This window comes from Pipistrellus kuhlii, unplaced genomic scaffold, assembly GCF_014108245.1.
Source record: "Pipistrellus kuhlii isolate mPipKuh1 unplaced genomic scaffold, mPipKuh1.p scaffold_m20_p_7, whole genome shotgun sequence".
In the NCBI taxonomy this organism is placed as follows: Eukaryota; Metazoa; Chordata; class Mammalia; order Chiroptera; family Vespertilionidae; genus Pipistrellus; species Pipistrellus kuhlii.
The window spans coordinates 40,330,862-40,345,175 of record NW_023425573.1 but is presented as its reverse complement, the minus strand read 5'-3'; the positions used below and the strand labels follow the sequence as shown (position 1 = coordinate 40,345,175).

Below are 14,314 nucleotides of genomic sequence, written 5' to 3'. Positions count from 1 at the left end.
TCTTGCATAATATGGGCTTGAGCTGCGTGGGTCCACTTATACTTGGATTCCCCCCCCCAATAAATGGAGTCAGCCTTGTATCTGTGGGTTTTGCATCTATGGATCCAACCAGCTGCCCGCAGACTGACGTCCTATTTTTGCATTCCCAGCTGAGGTTGGTTGAATCAAAGATGTGAAGGGCCTACCATAGAGTTCAGAGATTTTCATGGGTTTTTCCACTCCGCAGGTCGGAGGTAGGGTGAGGCCTCTAACCCCCACATTATTCAATGTCACCTGTACTTAAACTGCACAGGGTTGTGTCCGTACTAAATAGGCCAAGCAAGTTTGTGGTTCCTGGTTAGCCACTCAGTGTGATTCCCACACTAGCCTGTTGGTGTATTGACGGGTCCGAGCTCGGCCAATCCTTGTGACCTGGCTGGCAGTGGTTGCTGTGCACTGACTGATACCCGGTGCCGGCACCAAACCCTTCCTGGCAGCCCAGACCTTGCGCACGGAGGCTGGAGATTGGTTTCCAGTGATCGTCAGAGAGGCATGGAGATCTAACACCTTTGGCTCGCAGATGCTTTTCCCGGCAGCAGCCTAGAAGGACAACTGTCCAGCTGTGCAGACATCCTTGTTAGCCTGTTTTCTCCCTCCTCAGTGTTCACATAATCCCCCTTCTTAAAGTCCTGTTTTTAAGAGAGTTTTAGAGACCTCTAACTTATATCTTCATTTCTTAAAGAGACTTCAAACCCCTTTAAAAAATTTTTTTTCCTTAAAATAGAAAGGGAAAAGAAAAAGAAAAAGTCCCACAAGGCTGCTGGTTCCAAAATAAAAATATTCTTGTTTTGAAAGCCCCCTGCCCTGCGCTCTGTTGCCTGTAACAAGCGCTTCTCTTCGCCAGGAAACACCTGTATGGATTGTTTCCTTACAACCTCACCATGCTTGGGTTTGAATCGCTCCCAGACCCCACGGACACCTGGGAAATCATAGAGACCATCGGCAAAGGCACCTACGGCAAGGTCTACAAGGTAACCAACAGGAGAGACGGGAGCCTGGCTGCAGTGAAAATTCTGGATCCCATCAGCGTAAGTGACGGAGGCCCGTCGTTACCACGGTACAGCATTTCATGCCCATTGAGTTGCCCACTTTTTGCCTACTCCTTTCCTGTAAGGATGCTACTCACGAGGGCTGCCATGAAATCTCAAAGTGAGTCACGGTTTGTCAGCTCATCGGAGTGACAGGACTCCTTTGGGAGTTTAAACCTTCCTTGACTTTCTGTTTCTGTTTGGATTTCGGCCCTCTGGGCTCTCCTAAAGATATCCTCTGGAAAAGAGTGATGTATGTCACTCCCTGGGCTTACACAGAGGCTGCGCTCTCTGTAAGTTACAAAGGGACTCGCACCTGAGGTACCTAATCACCTCGCCTGGCCTCTGGTCTCAGAGCCCCGTCGCCGAGGCTACAGTGAGGACGTCGTTTTGCACAGGGAGGTTATGGGTGACCTAGCCTGTGTCCGGTCCCTTCAAGCCACCTCTCCTTAACTGCTTTGAAAGTTTGGACATTTTTAAATTAAAAAAAAAAAAATCTGTAATAATACTGCTAATGAAAAAAAAGATATATCGAATAATAAAGACATTTTATTGCTATAATAGTGTGATGTATTCAGATGTGGTAGCGATAACATTAAACATGCAGAGTAAACGTGCTTCCTTCGCTGATCACCTGATCGTGACATCATGCCGGTGCCCTTCCTCACACATCAGGCTGAATCCAGCGTGCACTTTTTTTTTTTTTTAAACCCTGTGTAGGATATGGATGAAGAGATCGAAGCAGAATATAACATTTTGCAGTTTCTTCCTAATCACCCCAACGTTGTCAAGTTCTATGGGATGTTTTACAAAGCGGATGAGTGCGTGGGAGGACAGCTGTGGCTGGTGCTGGAGGTAAGAGGGTCTTTTTTTAAAATTATTATTATTTTTAATATATTGAGTTTTTACAGAGAGGAAGAGAGAGGGATAGAAAGCTAGAAACATCAATGAGAGAGAATCATCGATCAGCATATCCCCTACTGGGCATGTACCTGCAACCAAGGTACATGCCCTTGACCGAAATTGAACCTGGGACCTTTCAGTCCGCAGACCGACGCTCTATCCACTGAGCCAAACCGGTTTTGGCGCAGGTAAGAGGGTCTTGTTGGGGAACCCTCCACTGGAACAGAGCTCCCGGGCACACAGGTGTCTGTTAGCCTGAACACTGTCCCACACGCATTAGAGGAAGTCTGACCCTCCTGTGTGTCCCAGGTACCTGACCAGGCATGGCACTCTCCTCCTCAGTCCTTACAGGTGGGCTGTGTGCTGAAAATGTGCATGTTTCTCCGCTTCAGAATTTTAATAATCGCTTCTCCTGCTCCTGAGTGGCTACAAGAATATAGTTGGAAAAGATTATTTTCTTCCCTATATTGGTAACGTTTTGTAGAAAACATGATTAGAACTCATTTTCAAAAACTGTTAGCCCAAAGTTTACTTGGCTCACCCAGTTAGGATTAGCCTGTTTATGCTTATTAATCCTCAGCTTAGATTGTTTTTTTTCACAACAGACTCTGAGGGCTGTGTAGCGGGGTTATTGGCGAGATCATGCAGGAGATGGGCCTGGAGGGGAGAGAGGAAGCAGGCCTGGGCAAGGAGGCACCGAGCAGCAGCGTCTTCAACAGAGGCCTCAGCCGTCCTCTGGGGGCGAAGAGCTGCCCGGGATTTGTGCTGTGCTGGGCGGGTGGCCTTGGGTTGAGGTTTGAGGGTTGTGTGTGTGTGTGGGGGGGGGGGGGGGGGGGGGGGGGGGGGGGAAGAAGGGAGGCAGCAGTTCCCTGCAGTCTGGGGCAATTCCTTGTGCTCCTGGGAGCTGGGAGCAGGCGATATTCCCAGCAGGGAATCTGAAGAGGGAATCTGAAAGGAGTGCCGCTGTATCTATCGTGTCCGCCTTACTTCTCCCTCATTAGGGGGACTGAATGTGCAAGAGTCAGTTCCCCACAAACACAACAGAACTAAATGGCAGGCACAATCATGACAGTCTGTGAAATTAGTATCTTAGGATAGGTCTACCGCTTCCTGCTCCCAAAGGTCACCCTGCTTTGTTCTGGACCCTGCCCCTCGGAACCAGCACGTGCCTCTGTGCCTAGGGCCACCCAAGGGACCAGGGGCCTGTGGGCACATGAGGAAGCCGTAAGAGAGAAGCACCAAAGGGGAAGCCAGCCCTCAGTTCGCTGTCTAGCGCTTTTCGTTCGCATCTCCTGCCTGGCTCTGGGAGGGCCTGGGTCTGGGAAATATAGACTTGTTTCCATGGCAACCATGTATGGGGAATTCACTTGTTATATTCAAATGGGATAATCTGCAGGAAAACCAATTTGAACATTTCTGTCACATCAATTGCCTTCCTCAGAATATAAAGATGTAAGGCGTTCTGGTTTTCAGAAATCATCTTTGTTTAGTTGTCTGGTTGTCATCTAACACATTCTCATAGTACCCGATTTTATTATTCCCCTTCCCTTCCCTGAAAACATTACAGATTTTATCCTGCCAATAAAGCTCTAGCATAACACTGATTTTTAAAACGTTGCTTTTCTTGGGATATGGAAAGTAGTGTTTCTAGGGTCTCTGATTATATTCTTCAGCTCTGTAAGATCTCCATGTTTTAGACCTCATTAACCTATCTAATTAAGAGGGAATATGCTAATTGATCCTCACACCATCGCAAAGATGGCAACACCTGCAGCCAATAAGGAGGGAATATGCTAATTGCTTCCCTGCCCTCAAAGATGGTGGTACCCATAGACTAGGGGTGTCAAACTCAATCAGAGAAGGGGCCAAAATCTAAAATCCAGCCTAAATCGCGGGCCGAATGGTTTACTGAACAGTCATAAACTGTCATTGTGATGGAAACGCAGCGGAGTGCAGTGATGACAGCGTGGTGCGGGCCACATTGCAAGGCCTGGCGGGACGGATTTGGCCCTCGGGCCTTGTGTTTGACACATGTGCCATAGACAATACAGATGAAATATGCTAATTGACTGCCTGTCCTCGAAGATGGCAGTGCCCACAGCCAATAAGGAGAGAATATGCTAATTGACTGCCATACCCTCAAAGATGGTGATGCCCAGTTCCCTCAGCCCTGCCGGGGCAGCAGGCACATGGCAAGGCCGGGCCTGCCCCCAGGCAGGCTCAGCCACTCCTGATTCTGGAGTTCCTCAGTCCTTTCAGGCTCCCCACCCCAGCTGCCCAGGGCTGGCTCGAGGCACAGGAAAGCCTTGTATGGCAGCTGCCCAGCCGCCCAGGACTGCCTGAGGATCAGGTAACCAGGGCCGGCCGAGGCTTGCACTGCTGGCAGTGGCACCAGCAGAGGTGTGATGGGGTGTCACCTTCCCCTGATTGTTGAGTCGCCTCCTGTCCCTGAGAGCTCCAGGACTGAGAGGAGGCAGGCTGGACTGAGGGACCCCCCTCCAGTGCATGACTTTTCATGCACCAGGCCACTGGTAATTTAATAACGGAGAGACAGTGATCAGGAAATCTTAGTTTCTGTTCATTTTTATCCCCTGACTCAAAAAGGCTTTGTATTTAAATATGGAGAACTGGAACTTCTAGGAACTTTCCAGGGCCTGAAAAGAGGCCTCCCCCGTGATGTGACCAGGCAGGCAGGTGGGCTTCTGAGACCTGTGATCACCTGGAGAGTAAATGCTCTTCCCGACGAGGAGTGACCGGAGGCAGGCCCTCCAGGCGTGGCCAAGGCAGCCCGAAAGGGCCACGTGTGGTCTGGAGATGAGAAGGAGCCCGGGACTATTCACTTAGCCTGGTGCATATGCTCCCCTGCAGGCTGTCTTTGCATTTCGGGGTGACCCCGGGTAGAATACGAGGCTGCCCTGAGACACTGAATTATGCAAACCTCAGCTGACATTTATGCCTCTTGCAGATTGTTTTGATCTCTGCCAAGTTGGTTGTAGAGGGAAGCAGATGTCTTCAGGTCTTTCTGTCCCAGAACGGGTCCTCTGTGCCAGGCTGCTGGGTGGTTAAGAGTGTCCAGTGCCCACAATATGCAGATAGAAACAGGGTTTCTGGGATCCTACACCTGGCAGAAACCTCGGCCTTTCTTCAGGACAGCCCCCTTGTGTTCTGTTGGGGAATGGAGCCCAGAGAAGGAGTGACAGGTCTCCAGACACATAACGAGCTAAATGGCAGAACTGGGGGGAGAACCGAACCTGGGACCCACCACATGCTGCTGTCTCTGGTCCTAGAACACAGTTGGGTTCGGTCAGTGTGGCTCAGTGGTTGAGCATCAATGTATGCTCAAAAGTTCACCATTTGATTCCCAGTCAGGGCACATGCCTAGGTTGCAGGCTCAACCTCCAGTAGGGCATGCAGGAGGCAATCAATTAATAATTCTCTCTTATCATTGGTGTTTTTCTCTCTCTCCCTTTCCTTTCCTCTCTGAAATCAATAAAAACATATATTTAATAAAACAGCAAAAACCAGAAAAACAGAGTTGGGCTCTCTGGCTGGGATCACAGTTTCTGGTCTCTCTCACACACAGTGGACAGACCATGATGTCCACACAGTACCTTGACAGTTTTGCTTCCTTGGCAGCAATCTTGTTTTTTATTTCTTTCTTCTTTTTCTTTCTTTCTTTCTTTCTTTTTTTTTTTAAGAGAAAGAGGGAAGAAAGGGAGGGCGAGGGAGAGAGAGAAACATCAATGAAAGAGAGAAGCATTGATCAGCTGCCTCCTGCAGACCCCATACCAGGGATCTAGCCTGAAATCTGGGCATGTACCCTGACCTGGAATCAAACCGGTAACCCTCTGTGCCCTGGATAATGCCCAACCCACTGAGCCAGGGCCCTCAGCAGCTTTTGGTAGGAGTGCTTTAGGAGACTCACAGTAAGATTAGGATGTGTTTAATATTGTTCTCCTCATCGTGCATATTGAAATGAAATTTATGTCGCCTTTGCTGTTTCCTTGCTGAATGAGCTGAAAGGACCAGTGAGCAGCTATTCCACAGAGCCATTCTAAAGGATAGGAAACTGTTATTAATAGCCCCCTTAAATCACCACAGCTCTGAAAACAAAAGCAAATGAAAACATAATTTCTGAAATTCATAGCTAATTGTTGGCAGAAAGCAAAGCTCCCTTTATGACAGGTGCCTTCTGTATCAGAAAGATAGACAGAGAAGGCCCTCACACAGAATAATGTTTGGAGAATTTCTGAATAACTTTTATTCTAAGTTAATATTATATTTTAAAAAAATCTATAAGTCCATCTAAATTAAATATAATAAGAATTTAAACCTTTAAGGAAAACACACCTAGTTTGCACTAAGATATGAACTAAATTTCTTCTTTTTTTCCTTTCAGCATAAAATCTTCACCAGGTAGATACTATTAATTTCAGCATGAATCATATATTCAACTTAACTAGTTTGGAGGCTAGGGCACTAGTAAATGAGGCTGAAATGTAAAAAATAAGAAAAACAAAAACAAACAAACAAAAAAAATCCCCTAAAACAAACAAAAACCTTCTTATATTTTAAACCAGTTAAAAAAAAACAACTTTTAATCTGTTTTTTTTTCTCCCAGACATCTATGTATAAGTTCAGTAAATAAGCTGATTGTAGGGGGTGAAAAGGGGGACACCTTTGTCCAATATTTTCTTTAATGTAAAGCTCTAGAAAGTCCAGTATAGGCCTGAATATCATTGCAAGTGTTGCACTTTCATCGATGGATACTATGGCATGAATCAAGTTGGTCACATTAGCAAATCAGGGTCACAGCAGGGCTCTGATGGTCTGGAACACAGGATTGGCCAGCGATGGTTAGAAAGCACTGATTCAGACGGCAGGTTCTGGTGGGATTCTAGAATGAGAGTCGCTGGAGCGCTGGGGGCCAGGAGGAAGGCACAGAACACTTGGGAGTGGAGGAGAAGGGAGGGACTTTGAAATGGAACAGAGTTGTGTCCTACATACATGTGCTGTATGTTTCAGCAAAAGCAGGAGAGAGTTAGAAGCCGAGGAGTGGAGTGATTCTGCCCACCCACTGCTCTGCTCGGGGAGCAGGTCTCCTGGAGAGAGACTGAGATGGGAGGTGGGCATTCTGGGGCCCCTGTACGGCTTGTGACGTGAGCATCTCCCCACTCTGACTAGAACTCTAGGTTGCATCGTTTTCATTCTTTTAGGTTCAAACCAGTGGCTACACCTGGTGTCAGCAAAACTAATTGTTCCCAACAGCGTGGAGGGAAAATATAAGTTGTACTGGCCTTCCTGAGAGGGGGACATCGCCCAGAGCATGCTTCTTAAGGCATCTTCTAGGGTGATTTTGATGACCTTGGCTTTTGCTTCACGCCCTGTATAGAGCCTAACATCCTTGACAGAGGAAGTCCACTGAGCCGAAGGACACTGAGAGGAAATTCTCCTAAGTCTGCACTCTGACTAGGTCAAGTCCACGTGCCAGTGCAGGATCTACTTACAAGTTGGAGTTTTGACTAGAATAAAGGGCTGGCAATTGTGTGGCATCGGCCTTTTTAATAACATGGAGGAAAGCTGATAGCTAATTGAGCAAGGAACATTTTATTGCTTGAAATTATGACCATCTTAGCAAATGCACATACTGTGATCGAATCAATAGTCAATGATGTTTTGGAAAATGGATGTGGGACGTAAATGATTTTCTATTTTTCTTGGTTCAGAGCAAAACGCTCATTAAATTCTAGATGCATCCGGCTGCCGCATTTGCTGAATGCTGAGGGCGTCGGGAGGAATGCAGACATGGAAACACACCTCCATTTGAATCTGAAGGCTGGCAGAGTGGGTGGCAATATTTGATACATTTAAATACAGTTTCTTGCCAGGCTTTTAAAATGCTCAGTCCAGTTCACTGAGCATTCTCCCTGGTCCGACAATTGCAGTGTGCACCCGGTTTCCTTTTTATATCCAAGTACCCGAAGTGCTTTCTCTACAACCCACGGGCTGCCCTTTAAAACTTTGCTGGGCGGCTTATCAACTTAGCAGAACAATTTCTTCTCAAGCTTCCCTGAGCAGTTTAATTATATGCTTTTTTTTTGCGTGTGTGTGGCAGTCAGACCGCTCTTAAACCCTGACATTTAGTGAGCCAAAGGCACCGACTGAGTCAAGATCCTTTTGTTGTTTTTAAACTCACAGCTTGGTTTTGATCTTGCTGACAAAAATGGCTGTTCTGAATCCCTTCACAGGTTCTAGAGCTAAGAAGAAGGTTTATAAGTTGGCTGCCTATATACACTATTGCTGTATAGGCTCCTGTTGCAAAAATGGCCACGTTTAAACGAGGGCAGGAAAGAGGCTGAAATGAGGTTTCAACGGAAAATTCCAGAGTTGAGTTAGCTTGGATCGTCACCCAGTACTTAATGTGGATTTTCCCTGGGTGGGATCTTAATAGGGCGCTTGCGATTCAGGAAAGCACCTGCCTCCCTGAGAGAGGAGCCAGGCTGAGAAGAGGCTCTGAAGAAGGTGTTTGAGTGCCTTGCATTCAACCTGTAACTGCTTTGGCCTTAGAGGAACAAGAACTGTACTAATATTTCCCTTATTTTCACATGATCCCTAGACGGTCTCTTCTTCACTATCTACATATGGTTGGTCAGAAGTCCCTGTCTATCCTGACTCATAAAAGCCTCTCTCCCCGACCTTCATCCCCATGGCTCCTGACCTTTTGACCCTGTCTTTCATGATTGCTTCAGTACCTCCTAACAGAGGTCAAGCTTCTGGCGTCTTCCTGTTCTGTCCACCCTCCAATCTAGAATACAAGTCTGAACAGAGTCGTCCTGCCTAAAATCTGTCCATAGCGTACTATTCTTATCTAATGGTATATTTTGCTACTATCATATATGTGTGTGTTGCAGAAAAGCCCATACCCCTTAGCAGGGCAGACCTGTCATTCTCTGTTTCCCACCTTCCCTAGGGCCCTGGAGCTCTTTGTCCCAACAATAGCAGAATGTTTAGAATTCTCTCCCCTCCCCATTCTTTTATGTTCCCTTTGCACATGATATTCTTTTCCCAGGGATGTCCATTCTCTTGTTCACTTTCTATACACTCATTTGTCCTTCAACCTCATTGTAAATGTTACATTCTCTAGGACAGTGGTTGTCAACCTTTCTAATGCCATGACCCTTTAATACAGTTCCTCATGTTGTGGTGACCCCTAACCATAAAATTATTTTTGTTGCTACTTCATACCTGTAATTTTGCAACTGTTAGAATCGTAATGTAAATATCTGTTTTCTGATGGTCTTAGGCTCTACGGCAGTGGTGACCCACAGGTTGAGAACTGATAGCAGGGTCACCTAAGACCATCGGAAAACACAGATGTTTACATCACAATACATAACAGTAGCAAAATTACAGTTATGAAGTAGCAATGAAAATAATTTTATGGTTGGGGGTCACCACAACATGAGGAACTGTATTAAAGGGTCACAGCATTAGAAAGGTTGAGAAGCCTTTGCTCTAGGAGGATTTCTCAGATTGTCCCCCTTCATCCCTCAGCAGAGGTTGCCATTCCCTCCTCCGTGTCACCCTTCTCCCTCAGGCACACCCTAGTTCCACATGCCACACTCCTACTTACTCATGTGTGCATTTGTGGTGGCGGGCTCTTGAGGGCAGAGACTGTGTTGTATTCATGCTTGCGTTATGGGTATGAACTGGGCAGTCACAAACTATTGAGAACCCAAGAGGTAACTTTCTTTTCAGTAACTGAGTCCAACTTTGTTCTTGAGTCTCTGGCCTGCCTAGAGGAGACAACCGATTTTAACTCATTCTGTTAAACTCAGTCCCACTGAGTCACTTTTTGGGGGAAGAGGCAAATTCTAGTATTTATATCCCACTTCCACAGTCCAGTGCAAAGCTCAGACATTTGGGCTTTCTAGAGCCTTTCTTTCTTTCTCCCCGTTCCCTCCCCCTGAGTGGCACCTGTATCTGCAAATAACAAATGCTCATGGGAAGCCATGGCAGTGAGATCAGGGCCTCAGACTGTGTGGTGTTCCCCAAGGTCCTTGTACTGTCTGCCTTTCCATGTCACCCCATGCCCCTGTTCCCTGATGCTCCTTATCATGAGGGTCTCACTCTCTTTGACCTTCTCATTCAGATGTTAGCCTTGCCCCTGTTCCCAAATGGAGCATAAAGTTCTGAATCTCCTGTAAACCATGAGCAGGCTATAAGGAATTGTAATAATCCCAGTGTACACAGATGCTGCAACTCCACTCCATAAATCTGACATGCAATGGCAACTCTAGGAAGAACTGCTGGGTGGGCTTCTGCTCCTGTGGGGCAAGGATGGCAGACAGGAAGATTGGAGATGCAATGTGTTCCCGCCCAAATATCAAGGACATCCATGTTGCCACTTCTGGTCTGTTCTTATCCTCAACATGCTTGTTTTAAAAAACAATATTTATGTAAAATGAAAAACATCCAGTAGGTCACCATGCCATCTCATTTGAATTACTAAATAATGACTTGTGCTTTTACATTTCATTTGACAACTAAAAAAAAAAAATCAACTTTTTGGACATGCTCTTTCACTCATAAATTATTATCTTGAACACACACACACACACACACACACACACACACAACTAGATTTAGCTGTGTAATGGAATTTAGAAGTTAATTATTTCTACCTAGAGTTTTGTGATCTGAAAATTTATTTTACTACATGGGGCTTTTATCCTTATCTTCTTTTTCTTTTTTCATGTATTCTGCTATTGTCTCTCTCTCTCCTGTATTTCCTCTTCAGCTGTGTAATGGGGGCTCAGTCACGGAACTTGTCAAAGGTCTACTCATGTTCGGCCAGCGGTTGGACGAAGCAGTGATCTCATACATCTTATATGGAGCCTTATTGGTAAGAAAGTCCAATGTTCTGGGGATGATAGCAAAAGAGGCAATTTGTCATGGGTTGGATCCCCATTTCACATTAACAAGGGGGAACCGCCCCATAGCATAAAAGGTGTGCAACAGCAGGGGTGTTAGATTCCTAATGGCACTGTACTTGTTTTAAAATAACCATGCAAAATTTCCCTTCCTCTTTCCTGTCCGGTGGTGGTGGGATGCCATGCAGGGCCTTCAGCATTTGCACAATAACCGAATCATCCACCGTGATGTCAAGGGGAATAACATTCTTCTGACAACAGAAGGAGGAGTTAAGCTCGTTGACTTTGGTAATGACTGCTTGTCGTTTGTTTTCTTGACGTGTGCAGTTACCCACAGGCAACAATTTATTGCCGTCTCAGAAGGCTGGAGCCTCTGTGCTGCGCCATAGGCCGAGGGACTTTTCCCATCAAACACAGGCTGGCGAGTGGGGGGTTTACCAGATGGATCACCCCAAGAGAGGCTGTTTGTTAATCTATTTTCAGCTTTAGAAGCAATTTTATTAAAAGAGAGAAAATAAAAAGTGTTTCAAAGGAAGAATCTGACATAAAACCTTTTTTGCTTTTCTGGGAATAATTTCATGTCTCAGGGCAAACCGTCCATAATTTACATTTTGTCATTTCTTCATTTGCATATGAAAAGAGAAAGCAGTTTGGTTTTTCAAATGACTTTCTTTAGCCTTAGGCATACTTATTCCCAGTGAGCAGAAGGTAAACTAGTCCTTTGGGTCTGGGAACTAACCTCCCTGTAAATTGTGATTATTGCTGCTACACGTGAGGCTGGTTGAACTGAAAACATTGACAGGAAATGGAAGTGTGAGAAGAAATGCGGAGCAAAATGACCTAAGGCCAGAGAACTATTAAATATCCCCTTGCAACACTCATGTACTGATATTCACAAACCAACAAGCCGCTTGGTTTTCCTTCTTAAGTTTATTGAATGGTTTAATCTTTTAAATGAGTTCAACAACAGCTAGTTCTCTAGCATGATTGTTACAAATAATGAGAATAAATTTGCAGAAGCATTTTAAAAAATGTGTGTGTGTTTTTTTTTTGTTTTTTTTTTAAACAATATCAGTGTAGGGGGAGAAAAGACCAATGATTTTGAGTAGTCTTTGCTTTATTGGTAAAAAAGAATTCATTGTTAAAGTATATCAGCAAATCATTTGCTCAAAAGAAATTACTCAAAAATAAATGAAGTTAGCCCTAGTTGGCTTGGCTCAGTAGATAGAGCTTCGGTCTGGGGTCTGACAGGTTGCGGGTTCAATTCCTGTCAAGGGCATATACCTGGGTTGTGGGCTCAATCCCCAGTAGGGAGTGTGCAGGAGGCAGCCGATCAATGATTCTCTCTCATCATTGATGTTTCTGTCTCTCCCTTCCTTTTCCTCCCTCTCTGAAATCAATTAAAAATATTTTTAAAAAATAATAAATGAAGTTACTTAGGTGTATTGGCCTATCTTCTAAAGAGCAAGCAAAGGAAAATAGAGGAGGGCACTTTAAGTTTTATGCTCCTCTTTCTATATAAGGAATGATATAAGTCCACAAATGTGCTGGTATAAAGAGAGCTGGCTCAAGGCTAAGGCAGATAAAGTGCATTGGAATTATATTGAAATTCAGGTCCTCAACACTGAGCCTTACATAATAATAACTTAGTCAATTTCTTTTCCCATTTGACAAACTCAGTTTTCTCGTTAGTTTTCTAGGAAAGATAAGGCACTGGAAACTTTTTATGTCCATACTGATGCTCTGTTATAGATAACACATGCGAGTTTTCTTTCTCCATAAAATGAAAAACATTTTAAGAAAGAAATCACCTGAAATATATTGGAAATATGATAGGAATATATTTTTGGTTGATCCTGGTTGTCAATGTTTTCTTTTGATTCCAGTTTTGCAGCAATACAGATAGGAATGCTTATTAGGAAAAAAATTCCAGTGATATGAATAGAGTGATAAATGTCCCACACAGGGTCAGCACACTAGGGTTCAGCTAAATCTGATCAGCTTCCTGTTTTTGTATCACTTTTGAGCTAAGAATATAAGATACATACATACATATATATATATATATATATATATATATATATATATATATGTGTGTGTGTGTGTGTGTGTGTGTGTGTATGTGTGTGTATACATATATATTTTACATTTTTAAATAGTTGGGAAAAGAAGCAAAAGAAGAATATTTTATGACATGTGATAATTAAATACATCGATGAGTAAATTTTTGGTAAATGTGTGGTCAGTGGCTGGTTTTGCACTATAATGGCAGAAGTGAGAAGCTGTGATAGACCATATGGCTCACAAAGCCTAAACTATTTATTATCTGATCCTTTATGGAAAAAGTTTGCCAATCCCTGGTCTAGCATCATCCTCTGCTCACTGCTCAATTCTGACGCCCTTGCCTTATAGGTGTGTCAGCTCAGCTCACCAGTACACGTCTAAGGAGAAACACATCTGTTGGCACCCCCTTCTGGATGGCCCCTGAGGTAAGTAGAGGGCATCTGTTTCTTTGCGTTGACTTTTTATGGGAAATTCACATGTTTCACAAAATGTTCAGAAAGAAGAAAATTCTTTATCCTCATTGAACTGTGGGAGTTATGGTTTGATGAGTGACAACAATGACACTTAATCTCAGAAAAGCAAGATTACAGCTAGCCAACAGGATGCCTTCATGCATTTAAAAAAAGATGCCTCCTCCAGAAAATGCAGCTCTCTCCAAGGGTCTTGGCTTGAACTCATCCAACTTTTATGTAAATTAGAAAATGTCACCTTCCCTGGAGAGATGCAGCCCTGGTGACACATGGCTTGATGAAGCGACAGATTTCAGCTCCAACTGGAACTACATACAGTGTTCCTGGTTGTTCTTTTGTGGGGTTGTTGTTGCAAGGTACATAGCAGCTAGTCTTATGTATGTTTTTGTTTCTCAATTAAACCTGGGATTTGGCCCTAATTTAGTTTTGGCATCATCATGGAACTCCCTGTGAGCTGATGCATGCAGAAGTCTGGAGAATCTCCCAGCTAGATAAGGCATACCGTGACACACAGGTATAGTGTTGCTTGGTAAATCAGCATTTAATCCCACAGTACTCTGGCCCATGCCTGAGAGCATCCTCTGGGATTAAGCCAATGGGTTCTTTTTGTAAGAGGACTCAGGCAATCATCTTTTTAGAGTTCTTTCCATCTCCATTCTGTCCCATGTGTCCCATGGTTGTCTTTCTTCTGTGTGTCTGCCAAGGTGACCTCCTACGCGGTAATTGGCTCACAGCGGGCTGCTCACATCTCTTCAATGGCTCCTTATTCTCTATGTCCCTCTCTTTCATACTTGCTTATTTTAGAGAAAAAGAAAATCCTTCAGATTCCAGTGTTTACCTAAATCTTTAATGTTTCTTAAGTAGGTTTAAAAAAAAC

At 44.5% G+C, this 14,314-nt stretch overlaps 1 protein-coding gene across 1 annotated transcript in view; it reads left to right on the top strand.

Moving 5' to 3' along the window:
* The first annotated feature begins 881 nt into the window (after positions 1-881).
* Positions 882-14,314, top strand: part of MYO3B (myosin IIIB) — a 331,558-nt gene continuing 318,125 nt past the window's right edge. The window contains exons 1-5 of the mRNA XM_036422089.2: positions 882-1,067; positions 1,788-1,922; positions 10,771-10,875; positions 11,092-11,191; positions 13,316-13,392. Coding sequence (XP_036277982.1) covers positions 921-1,067; positions 1,788-1,922; positions 10,771-10,875; positions 11,092-11,191; positions 13,316-13,392 — 564 coding nt within the window. The 5' untranslated portion in view covers positions 882-920. The remainder of the gene's footprint in view (positions 1,068-1,787; positions 1,923-10,770; positions 10,876-11,091; positions 11,192-13,315; positions 13,393-14,314) is intronic.